The sequence below is a fragment of the Ips typographus genome, linkage group LG1 (genome assembly GCF_016097725.1).
Source record: "Ips typographus isolate SLU linkage group LG1, UJ_Ityp_2.0, whole genome shotgun sequence".
Taxonomy (NCBI): domain Eukaryota; kingdom Metazoa; phylum Arthropoda; class Insecta; order Coleoptera; family Curculionidae; genus Ips; species Ips typographus.
The window spans coordinates 29,345,381-29,357,781 of NC_138422.1; the positions used below are offsets into that span (position 1 = coordinate 29,345,381).

Here is a 12,401-nt window from a genome sequence, read left to right on the forward strand (position 1 = left end):
TGGCGTACCTACATGTTGTTTACTTTAAATATTACAAATAGTGACAAGAATCTTTTATGTTGAAAAATTTTCCATTTTAATATGTATACAATCTGTATCGTATGATTTTTCAATTTTCGGTTTACGTGGGGGTGCTAAAACCCTTAAAATTCTTAACGATTTACGACACACAGCGATAGATAATCTAATTGCTTATGGAATAAGTAATAGGAAGCTATACTATTGCATTTGATTTTTTCGAGATATCTAAGATGAAAGCGCAATTTTTGTAAAAGCGCCCTCTATCGAAAAGACTGAAAACTAAATGGAACATTGTTTTGAAACACTCTACAGAACAGAAAATGCTCTTTAAAATGCCTCAAAAACAAAGTATCTACGATTATTCGTTTTCGAGATATTTAATTTCTTTCAAAGCAAACTTTTGACTATTCCCACCACAGAAAAAAAGTTATATAGGAAAATTCTTCGTAGAGATAAGGGATTACTTTTATGAAACTTTTACTATACTTTCCATTTAAATTTTCAGAGTTTTTGGACATTTTTCATTTCAGTGGTATTTCTAGAAAAAATTCTAGGCTGTCAACTGGAGCATAAATAACATCATAAGTTTTACGATTGAGGCAGTAAAAAAATAATGTTGAAATTAAAAATATAAGTAAAAAGACTTCTCAAACAACTCTAACACACAACTATAAAGTCAATTGGCAAATATCATATTTTCTTTGTGCATTTCAGGCATACAAGTCTTTCAGAAATACAATTTTTGTATTTTTATACAGGAAGTAGGTTTTAATTTTTCTGCCTGATTTTTTACGTCACTGGATACTTTTCAAAAATTTCAGTTTTTTTTACTTTACTTGTCCAATTTCACAAAATAAGTACCTCTTAAAAAATTCTGATTTGAAGCTTCGTTTACGAGATAATTGAGTTATTACGTTCAAAGACCCAAAATCAACCCAACTTAAAAAATGTCTTTGTAGCCAGTTTTCATAGTTTCCAGACAAATTGAAAGACTTTAGTTTTGAAAATTGACTTAGAAACGAGAAAAATTGTCTTTTAATCAGTTTTCACAAATTGTAAGATTTTAGCCTTGGCAATTGACTTGGGAACTGTGAAAATTGTCTTGAAAGGCTTAAAAACTGTCCTTGTAGTCAGTCGTTATGGTTTTCAGATAAGTTGAATAACTTTAGTAGTGAAAATTAGGTTGTAGTCATGAAAAACTACTTTATCTACAATTTTTTACTACAAATTCACACATTTCAACCTTGAAAATGGACTTGGACACCAAAAAGTAACTCTAAACCAATGAAAAGTGACATCAAAAGCTTAAAATTTCTATTTGAAGTAAGTTTTCATAATTTTAAAATACATTTCAATATTTTAGTCTTGAAAATAGTCTTAAATACAGGATATTGACATTACATTCATAAAAATTGACTTGAAGACTAACTTTTCAGGTTTGTTTACTTTGCTTTTCATTTTCTTAGAACTTTGGACTATTTTTAGGTCTTTAAAACTGCTTTCGGCTAGGAAAATCGAGTTTTAGGGTTATCTTCACCAAGTTTTTGACATAAGAGCCTTAAAAAACTATTTTTACATTTTCCATAGGTTTAAACATGCCATTTCACGCTTTGTCAGTATTAAATTGACTTCTAGACGTTTTACTTTGCTTTAAGACTGAAAAATCGAATTTTAAACAATTTTTTCTAGTAAAAGTTAAGTTTCAGACTCATCCTTGATCAAAGTAAACAATTTTGGCATTAAATGCTACGATATTAGTCTTAAACACTAATTTTTAGAATTAAATTAGTCCAAAAATTCGGACTGTTACCAGTGTTTAATTGAATAAAAAAAAAGTCCAAAAATCCTGTTTTTTTACTATTTTCAGTGTCAAAAGTTAACTCGTAAACCTCACAGATGGCCAGATTTGAATCCTTTTGAATCAATTTAAAGTAAAAATTTTGAATAATATCCGGTGAGGGTAGAAAATAAAGACTATCCCCCTATATCGATGCATTTAAACAATTTTGAAGGTCTGTGTCTTCCTTAGGAAGCGTTTTTCAGAAAAATGACATAATGTATGTCAATTTATTTTCTGATGGGCTATCCACTGGTTAATTATTGACATTTAAAACTGGACCACACTGTATTTCAGAGCAACATTTAACCTAGCAACCACCTCCAATCACCCTGTATAATGATACTTAAATAACCAATCTAACGTACTTAAACGCCAATAAATTTAGTACTGTATAGAAAAATAATACTTCAAGGTAGGATTAGAGTAGTTTCTATATTTGCCACTGTTTTAAAGCGCTTTATGCAAAAACTACCAACCTGTTGATAAAGTATTGCTATGGCGAAAAAGTTTATGTATCTGCGCAAAATTGTGATTCATTTTGCCAGTTATGTTCACTTATCTAATCTCACATTCAGTGATCGACAATTTTCAACCTAAAATTTGTCAGTTTATAGTTACAAGTGCGAGCGCATATTTTGTGATTTCTACACAGCAGGTAAGGTAATTCTTTTGTGTTCTAGTGAAAAATGTTAAAGTCTTCTCCACAGAATGGGTAATACTTCGCCAAGATCATCGGGAAGTTTAAAGCTACAAACCACGCTAGATTCACGTAAAGATGGTCAAGAACTAAGACAAATAGCAAGAAAAATTGACGAAAAAGAAAACATTTGCATAGCTATGCAAAATGACATTGACTTGGCAATTTTACAAGGGAATACAAAGAATATTGAGTTGCTAAAAAATGAAATCAATGCAAATTTAATCGACCTTAACCAGATTTTCCAAATCCGAAACATACCCCGTGGTCGTTTAACAAAGGCTACCATAGTGAAGCATAACTTTGAAACTAATCTAGCAAAATTAAAAAGCTTGGAACTACAGCATCAGGGAACAAATTCTACAGAAAACTCATCTAGTGGAAATCCAGATTTAGTCAAAGATTTAATTGGAGTGGATGTGGAACCAAGCTGTTTACTGCCAGAAAATAAATTGAAGGCAGTAGCAGATGAGCTAACCGCTCTTAAAGACTGTTTTGCTAGATCATGTAATGACTACGACATTTACTGCGTTCTGGACAAAGGCGGATTTTATCTTCAGGCGGACCTAAGAAATATTGAAATATCAACTACGTCTCCTTTATATCAAAGAAAACAGGATCTAACTGAGGAACTTTTGGCCTTTAGAGATGCAGTTTCCCGCAGATTTGCAGAGATTCAAGAGCAGCACAATTTCATTACATCATTGGACTCTCTTTTCGTTGAACTTAATGAAGCTGCAAATGAACACGATTTTGAGGTAGTACATAAAAAAGCTTTAGCATTGCGCGATCAAATGCCTACATCACAATGGGGAAGCGGATTGAGTTCATCTAGGGAAACCGTTTTAAAGAAATTGATTGAAATTGAGCAAAGCACAACATGTCCTCAGAGAAGGAATTTAGAGTCAAGCAGTGAGAAACTGGATACAAGGAATAACATTGATCATTTCGATTTTCAAATTGAAGATCATTCTAATGATTTCCGCACCGATATAGAGGAAAACTTGTATAGTAACTTTGATGTTTTCAAACAGCATCAATTTGGAACCAACTCCTATTTGACGAGGGGTACTATTTATGCTAACGCAGATGCCATTCAGAGTATGGACTTTTCAGTAGAACGGCACAACGTAAATGAAATGGAAATAAAGAAGCGTCCTTTACCTTTGCCAAGAAATAGTGAAGATACTGTTATTAATAATTTACCACGATATTGGCAAAAGCTTAATGACATTTTATTGGCTGACAGCAGCGACGAGACCAGCAGAAACGAAGTTGACCACATTCAGCAGCAGATCGAAACTGCCAAGAAATTATTCGAAAAGAAGATGAAGCTGGTTTTAAACAAGCTCGAAGACGCTGTGGAACTTTGAGTGTAATATGCGGATGTGTTAACGATTTAAGTGGTAAAATAAATTATAAACCTACTTTGTTATTTTTGTTTTTATAAAACGTGTCAAACACTAAATATGTAATTTACGAAAAACCCATGTATTAATTTTTGTCAACATTTTTTTTATTGTAACTGGTTAGTTATTACCAGTATTTGTTGCAAATATAATTGCTAAAAGTATGTTTTAAAGGTTTTGCATACCCATTTTTAAAAATGGTGAGGTTTTAATTTTTGATAGTTGTTGTGCAACCTCTGGTGTTATCTGCACTGAACTGTATGTACAAATGGCGTTTCCAAATCGAGGAACTTCTCCATTGTTAGAAAACAACAATTTTGTGGGACAAAAGTTCCATTTTCTGAAGTGAATTTATCAGCATATTCAAATATGTAAAATTATTTAGTGTCACATTGGTAAAATTACAGACCGACATTCTTCTTCTTATTCATATTTAAGATCTCGCGATCTGTTAGTTTTGCAGATTCTTCTGGATCAATTCCTGGAAGGTGGACTGCCAGCTGTCCTTCCATCTCTTAGGTGGTATTCCGGGTGCTCTTTTCCCTATTGGTTTCCCTTCAAGTGCATTGCGTGGCAGTCTTCCCTCTTCCATTCTTCTCACGTGAGCGTACCAATATTTTTTTCTTTGTCTCTCCCATCTTACAATGTCTTGCACCCCACATTGTTCCCTAATGTCAGTGTTGCTAATTCGGTTTATTCTTGTTTTTCCCATTATAGTCTTGAGCGTTTTCATTTCAGCAATTCGAAGCATTCTTTTTGTTTTGTTGGTTTCTTCTCTGATTTCTATTCCGTATGTCATGATTGGCCTGATACAAGTCTTATACAGGGTGGTCCAGTTTTAAATGTCAATAATTCACCAATCCATAGCCAATTAAAAAATAGGTTGACATTCATTATGTCATTTTCCTGAAAAGTGCTTCTTAAGGAAAATACAATCCTTGAAATTTCTGTTTAGAAAATCGTTTTTTTGTCATAACTGTCAGACCGTTGGAGCAATATTGATCAAATTTGGAACAAGCACTTTATTACACGTTATTACGGTCAAAGACCCAAAACTAACCCAACCCAACTTAAAAATTGTCTTGGAAACGGAAAATTCACTTAAGAAGTTTAAAAAATATTATTGTAGCCAGTTTTCATAGTTTCCAGACAAACTAAAAAACTTTAGTTTTAAAAATTGAATTAGAAAAGATAAATATTTCAGAACCTTAAAAATGGTGTTTGTAACCAGTTTTCATGCAAATCGAGAGACTTTAATACTAAAAATTGACTTGTAGACATAAAAACTACTTTTTCAAGAATTTGTTACTACAAATTCATACATTTAAACCTTAAAAATTGACTTGAAACCCAAAATGTAACTGAACTAATGAAAAGTGACATCAGAAGCTTAAAAGTAAGTTTTCATAATTTGAAGACAAATTTCAATATTTTAGTCTTGAAAATAGTCTTAGATGCAGGACATTAACATTAGATTCATGAAAATTGTCTTGAAAACGAACTTTTCGTGCTTTTTACTTTACTTTTCATTTTCTTCAAATTCTGGACTATTTTTAGTGCTTCAAAACTGCTTTCAGCTTGGAAAATCAAGTTTCAAAACTATCTTCACCAAGTTATTGACATAGCAAACTTAAAAAACAATTTTTACATTCTTCATAGACTTAAAATGGCATTCGAAGCTTTGTCACTATTAAATCGACTTCTAGACACCTCAGTGCTAAAAATTCGGGTATTTCTTAATAAACCAGACTGTTTTCAGTGCCTCAAATCGAGTTTCAAGACTATTTTTACGAAGTTTTTGACTTATCAGGCCTAAAAGCCAGTTTGTCCACTGACCATAGTCTTGAAAATGTTATTTCAAGCTTCTTCACTATTAAATTGACTTCTACACTCATACGTGCAATAAATTGTAGCACCTCTAAGAAATTCAGACTGTTTTTAGTGCTTTTTAGACTTTTAAGACGATTTCCAAAAGTCAAGTTTCTTCAGTAATAAAAGTAAAAAATTTTGGTACCAAATGCTGCAATAACAGTTTTGAGAACTAATTTTTAGAAATAAAATAGTCCGAAAATTTAATTTACTTCTAGACTTGTTGTCCAGTCCAGAAAATTCAGTTGTACACCAATTAAAGTCTTGAAAATATACTTTTGGACTCTTTTTAGTCCTAGTAAAGTCAGTTCTAGCATTAAAAGTTAACTTTTATATTATTGTTAGTAGTAAAAAATGAGTTTCATGCACAATACAATCTTTGTCTTGATTTCCGGACTTTTTTTAGTTCTTGAATGCCAGTTTCAGACACTCAACCAGGATGGCAGTCTGAGAAAGCGAATCATAAGACCATTCCTAGTAGTAAAAAAGTTTTTAGACTATTCAGTACAAATTTGGACTTTCACAAGTCTTGGATGTTCAGTTTTAAACTATAAAACGATTTTTTAAATTGAAATTTGGAGGACTGTATCTTCCTTAGGAAACGTGTTTCAGAAAAATTACACATTGCAAGTCAACTTGTTTTTTGATTGGCTTCCAATTATGAAAACTTACTTCAAATCCAAATTTTAAGCTTTTGATGTTACTTTTCATTGGTTCAGAGTCACTTTTTAGTGTCCAAGGATTTTCAAGGTTGAAATGTGCGAATTTGCAGTAAAAAATTCTCGATAAAGTAGTTTTGCATGGCTACAAGTCAATTTTCACTACTAAAGTTTTTAACTTATCTGAAAACTATAACGACTCACTGAAAGAGTTTTTTTAAGCCTCTCAAGTCAATTTTCATAGTTTCCAAGTCAATTGTCAAGGCTAATGTCTTTCAATTTGTCTGAAAACTGGTTACAAATACAATTTTTAAGCCAGAAACCAGTAAGTAAATTTACTGGTTTCTAAGCCAATTTTCAAAACTAAAGTCTTTCAATTTGTCTGGAAACTATGAAAACTGGCTACAAAGTCATTTTTTAAGCTTCTTAAGTCAATTTTCACCATTTTCAAGACAATATTTAAGTTGGGTTGAGTTGGTTTTGGGCCTTTGAACGTAATAACTCAATTATCTCGTAAACGAAGTTTCAAATCAGAATTTGATCAGAGATCCTTTATTTGTCAAATTGAACAAGTAAAGTAAAAAAAAACTGAAATTTTTGCAAAATATCCAGTGACGTAGAGAATAAGGCAGAAAAATGAAAACCATTATTGCTCCAGCGGTCTGACAGTTATGACAAGAAACCGATTTTCCTTGGGAAGCATTTTTCAGGAAAATGACATAGTGTATGTTAACTTATTTTTTTAATGGGCTATCGAATGGTAAATTATTGACATTTAAAACTGGACCACCCTGTATACCGATATTAACATCTTCAAATACTGGCTCATATGTTTAAATATATTATTTAGTTATTGCCAAATCCACATAAATGACAGGGACATTAATCACAGGATCATATATTTTGCAACAAAAATACCTAGTAGTGCGTTATAGGTGTGTCCAGGAAACGTTATCAGTTTGAAATACATATTTTACTAATTTTGTGATAGTGTGCTTAAGGTGATTAATATAATAATATAAATGACTTGCAATAAATCCTGATAAGAAAGTTTTTCTACCACTAGCAACTGGTACAGTTATACCAGGTGATTAAATGTAATAATGATAACACTTCAATGCTTAGTAGAATACAAATTGCAACTCGCTAATTTAGACAATCAAATATATTCGTTCTACACTTTCTCAATACTTGCCTGACGTTTTGTCTTTGTATGCGGAATAATCATATTACATTCTCTGAAAAATATTCTAAATTGATCCGAAATAAAAGTTTCATAAGGTTCCTCTTGTAAGAACCAAAATGTTGGTTTACGATTGACACTGACAGTTAAACGAAATAAAATTTTCCCCAAATTAAAATACTTAATTTATTGGTTAGATAGTACTAGGAAATAATGTATAATAATGTGATAGTTAGTAGGTCTGTTCGTAGAAGCAATTTCAAACTGGTTTCCAACTGAAAATCGGAAATTGCTGGCTTTTATTGGATGAATGCTCACGTGACATTGACATTTTTCTACAGACAGACCTAATTCTACATTAAAATATATTTTTTTTATCCGATTTATGTCTATTTAATTTTAGTTAAGCTGATATAAGACATAAATCTCTCAATAACCTTTTCTCATAAACTTAAATTCTTCTAATAAATTTAAGTTTTCGTCACACTCATTAAACTTCTCTTTCAGTCCATCAACAGTATAACACTCTTTCATAACTAATTCTCTTTGATTTCGAAGTTCCTTTAAAGTAGTTTCAAATTCTTTAAATTGTTCATCTCCAGTTAAATGATCAGTATGCTGTATGATTATTAACGTGTCCTTAATCCGAGTATTAAGTTGGTCAACTAACTCAACAGCAGCACTTCTGCGCTCCAGCACATCTCCAAGTTCATGCAAAGTTTTAAGTAAACTCACTTTTCTTGTTTGTATTTGATCATTTGGTATTTTAATCCCGTCCAACTGTAAAATATTTCTCGTAAGTAATTCACTTAATTGGAAAAGGTTCTCGTTTCTCGTGCCAACAAAAGTTTTTACTTGTGGTTCCAGAATTTTTAGCATCTCTTTCACTTCCAGCAGAATTTCTTCTGCTTTAATATTATCTTGGCGATCTTTCAGTTTTAATTGATCTAATCGAAATACTTGACTTCTAACTCTCCGTATTAAGTCTAAATTTCGTTTTTCTAATCTACTTAGTGAAGTTTTGAAAGAATTTTGGTTCAGCATGTTTCGAAAGCGTTCTAGCTCGACCTGGATAGCAGCATGATTCACTCCATTTCTGAATAAGTCATCTATCTCATCAGCTTTAGCTTCAATTCCATTTAAATAGTTCAAATTATTTGCTTCTGTTTCTAAAGTGTCAGCATAATTTTGTATTTCCTTCAGCAATGATTGATGGTCAGTGATTTGTGAGTGTAGTTTTCGAAGGTCCTTAGCTAATTGCAGAAATTGTGAACCATCATCCTCAATGTTAGCAGAATGTACCTGATTTTTGATTTCTTTAAATTTTCTTTGAAATACATTGTCTTCCCTTTGTCCTGTTTTTTCTTCAAGTACTTTGATTGATGTGTCGATAGAATTTCGAATTTCATTCAACACCATTTGGGCTTTGTTTACGGAATCTGCTTTAAATTTTTTAGTATATAAATTATGCTCAATTTGTTGCCACATTGCTGACAATTCTTGTAATGGATTTATCAAGTTGTCGTTTTCTAAAATATTAGTAAATTTTTCAATTTCTTGGTTAATGGAATTGATCATATCATCTTTGATAGCTCTGCTTTCGTCACGAATTTCCACCAGATTTTCTGCGCGTGATTTAATTTCCTTTAGGTTTAGTAAAGCTTTTGCAATGTCACTGGAGGATTTTACGCTTCGTAAAATTGCTTCATATTGTCTTTGTAATTCAAGAAACTGAACATTGAATGTTTCTATTTTCGATATAGTTAATTCCATTTCTTGTAATATCTGTGAACAATCGTTGAACAGTGCGTCTAATCGTGAATTGTACTGAGTACCACACTGCATTTCGTCAATTTCTTTCATGATCCCTGAAATGGATGTTCGAATTTTATTTTGCTTGGATGTTTGGTCAGCTAAAGGTAATTTGTGCCAATTTGCCCATGTTACTTGGTGTTTCATTATCTCTGTTTCCATGTGTATAATTTTTGAACGAACTTCTCGAGTTTCTGTTAAATTGCCTTTAAATTGTGCCAGTTTTTGAAGCAAACCAGTAATATCTTTAAGAAGAAGAACATTGGTTGGTTTACTGCACGCCTCCGTTTTGGATGTCATTTTTAATACTTCGGAAAATCCAGTCAGCATCTGAATAAAACCATCTACATCCTCTTCGGCGATATTTTGTTTGGATGAGGCTAATTCCGATTTTATTTTTTCCACTTTAAGCGCTATTGTAGCTTCGACAGATTCTGTTGTGTCCAAGGACTTTAGTGGATCAACATGGTTTTCCTAAAAAAATAAAATACAGACAATAAATATACAGGGTGATTACCGGTTAGTAATGTAATTACAAAATTTCGTAGTGAGAAACAAATCATATAATTCATTATTTTTTTATTATTTTAATATTAATTGTTATGATTAATTAATTTAATTTACTGGCGATATGTATTTTGAAAACCGTTTATTTTTGGATTAATCTTGTCATCATTTGGAAAAATTTTGAACAGGAGAGGAAACTTTTTAGTTTTAAATAAATCAATCAGTTTATTAGTTTTCCTTATCGCTCAAACTACTTTAAATAGAACACTCTGTATATTATTATATTTTTTGATTCTCCTAACAATTTCAACTAACAAGTTTTATGTGTAATATTCTCTATATTTACATATAAATGTTGAAAAATCGTATTTTAACAATTTGAACTGTCATAGATTTAATCAGATGAAGAAAGCTGGTTTCCATGTTCCTATCTTAACTTTTGATATCTATCATCCGGTAACATTTTTAATTGTAACAGGTTTTAATAATTTGTAAGAGTACAAAGTTGACACCTGTCAAACTTTGCAGGATGACTCTGTCATAAATCACAAAAAGTTCTGTAAATTTAATTCGTCAAACGTCAATATCTCGAAAACAGTTTTATACAGTGTGACCCATTTAGAATGGAAACACCCCTATAAAATTTTAGGTTATTAACCGATTTCAATGATTTTTTTTTTGAAATAATTAGGAATGAAATGTCTATTATGGGAGAAAATTTTAAATATTTATTTCAGTTTTCAGGTCATATTACGAGACTTTTTCTTGATAGAAAATGGAGAATTTTTATTAGCGATTTTTTTATTGAAAAAATTACTACGCCACTGGATCTATAGTGCTTTCAAATAGCTGTGACCAAATTTTTTTTTTATTTTTTTTTTGATTTTTTTTTTTTGATTTTTTTTTAATTTTTTTTTTTGATTTTTTTTTTTAGAAATTAATTTATTAATAAGTAATAATAAACAAATAAATAGTAACACCATTTCTATGGCAACAGTTGATGCAGGGTGTTCTTTTGTGACCGTTAGCTTAGAGGATTTTTGAATTTTAATTTGTCATAACTTTGTTATTAATGAATGGATTTTCATGAAATTTTGGTCACAGCTATTTGAAAGCACTATAGATCCAGTGGCGTAGTAATTTTTTCAATAAAAAAATCGCTAATAAAAATTCTCCATTTTCTATCAAGAAAAAGTATCGTAATATGACCTGAAAACTGAAATAAATATTTAAAATTTTCTCCCGTAATAGACATTTCATTCCTAATTATTTCAAAAAAAAAATCATTGAAATCGGTTAATAACCTAAAATTTTATAGGGGTGTTTCCATTCTAAATGGGTCACACTGTAGATTTACGTTATGATACATGAAATATACTTGAAATCTGATAAGGAGAATCTAAAAATATAACAATATACACGGTGGTCCACTTAAAATAGTGAAGTTGGTAGCAACTTAGTTAGTTAGTTAACTAGTAAAAATAAATCAGATGTGGAGGCCCTGAGACTTCAAATACTAAACCCTGAAATTGTCTATCTCTATATCGACCGTGATAGTTCAAGATGGGACACCCTGTATAATGTTGATCTAATATTTAGGAACAATAAATAATACTATCAATTTTTCAATATGACTACTAAACTGGTGAACAAATTATTTATAATTTTCCAACAACAATTTGTTTTTATCAATCTACTTAGTTTATCTGAGAAGTAAAACCAAAACGAATAAATAATTAATGCGTTTTAAGTTACAAGTTTCTTAAAATATTCTTTAGGTAGTTAAAAATTCATAATAAAAATAATGTGAATACTTACTTCAGACATTGTAATGGACACTAGAAGACCAAATCTGATAAATTATAGTTCTTAAAGAAGAAATGTAGCAACAAATATCACTTATTGTTAGTGAATTAATATGGAATAACTCGTACAAACACTGCTTATAAGTACTGTATAGCTCTGCAAGTCTTGCTTTGTTTGATAAGAGCTGATTAGATAAGACGTTTAACATTATTTTCAATGAGTCATCCAAGGGTTGTTGGTCAGCAATTAACTAGAAATCTTTAATTTTTGATAGGATGACATATTAAATGTACACAAACTCGAAGAGATGGCGCACACAGTATTAAAAAATTACTATTTATTGCCTTTGTACAATCTTTGAGTTTATTTTTCTATGTCAAAATCAAAATCAATCACAGTAGTCAAGTAAATATTTTATTTTATCAGAAAAAACACTACTTTTCTCCCTGACTGTACCAAATTTTGTAGTGTTTCCCACGTTATTGGATAGAAAATTTAATGGGGATTCCAAAAATGTACTTAAATCAGTCATTTTCTCACTTCAAGTGGGTTTTATAGGCAATTTTGTCGCTGACTGTCGTTTTAAACTGTGTTTCTG

The 12,401-nt window shown here is 30.9% G+C and overlaps 2 protein-coding genes across 2 annotated transcripts; one reads left to right on the forward strand and one right to left on the reverse strand.

The window, feature by feature from the left end:
* The first annotated feature begins 2,365 nt into the window (after window positions 1–2,365).
* LOC145725606 (uncharacterized) lies at window positions 2,366–4,133 on the forward strand. The gene is made up of 2 exons (XM_081974416.1): window positions 2,366–2,516; window positions 2,569–4,133. Exon 2 carries the CDS (start codon window positions 2,570–2,572, stop codon window positions 3,929–3,931), a length of 1,362 nt encoding a protein of 453 aa, XP_081830542.1. The 5' UTR covers window positions 2,366–2,516; window position 2,569; the 3' UTR covers window positions 3,932–4,133.
* Window positions 4,134–7,849: 3,716 nt separating this feature from the next.
* Window positions 7,850–11,974, reverse strand: LOC145725599 (uncharacterized). The gene is made up of 2 exons (XM_081974405.1): window positions 11,816–11,974; window positions 7,850–9,964 (listed from the first exon to the last, which is right to left on the reverse strand). Exons 1-2 carry the CDS (start codon window positions 11,822–11,824, stop codon window positions 8,108–8,110), a joined length of 1,866 nt encoding a protein of 621 aa, XP_081830531.1. The 5' UTR covers window positions 11,825–11,974; the 3' UTR covers window positions 7,850–8,107.
* Between the last annotated feature and the right edge of the window lie 427 nt (window positions 11,975–12,401).

What these genes read in the sequence shown, in the direction of transcription:
- LOC145725606 (XM_081974416.1), top strand. Translation starts at nt 2,570, where the DNA reads ATGGGTAATACTTCGCCAAGATCATCGGGAAGTTTAAAGCTACAAACC.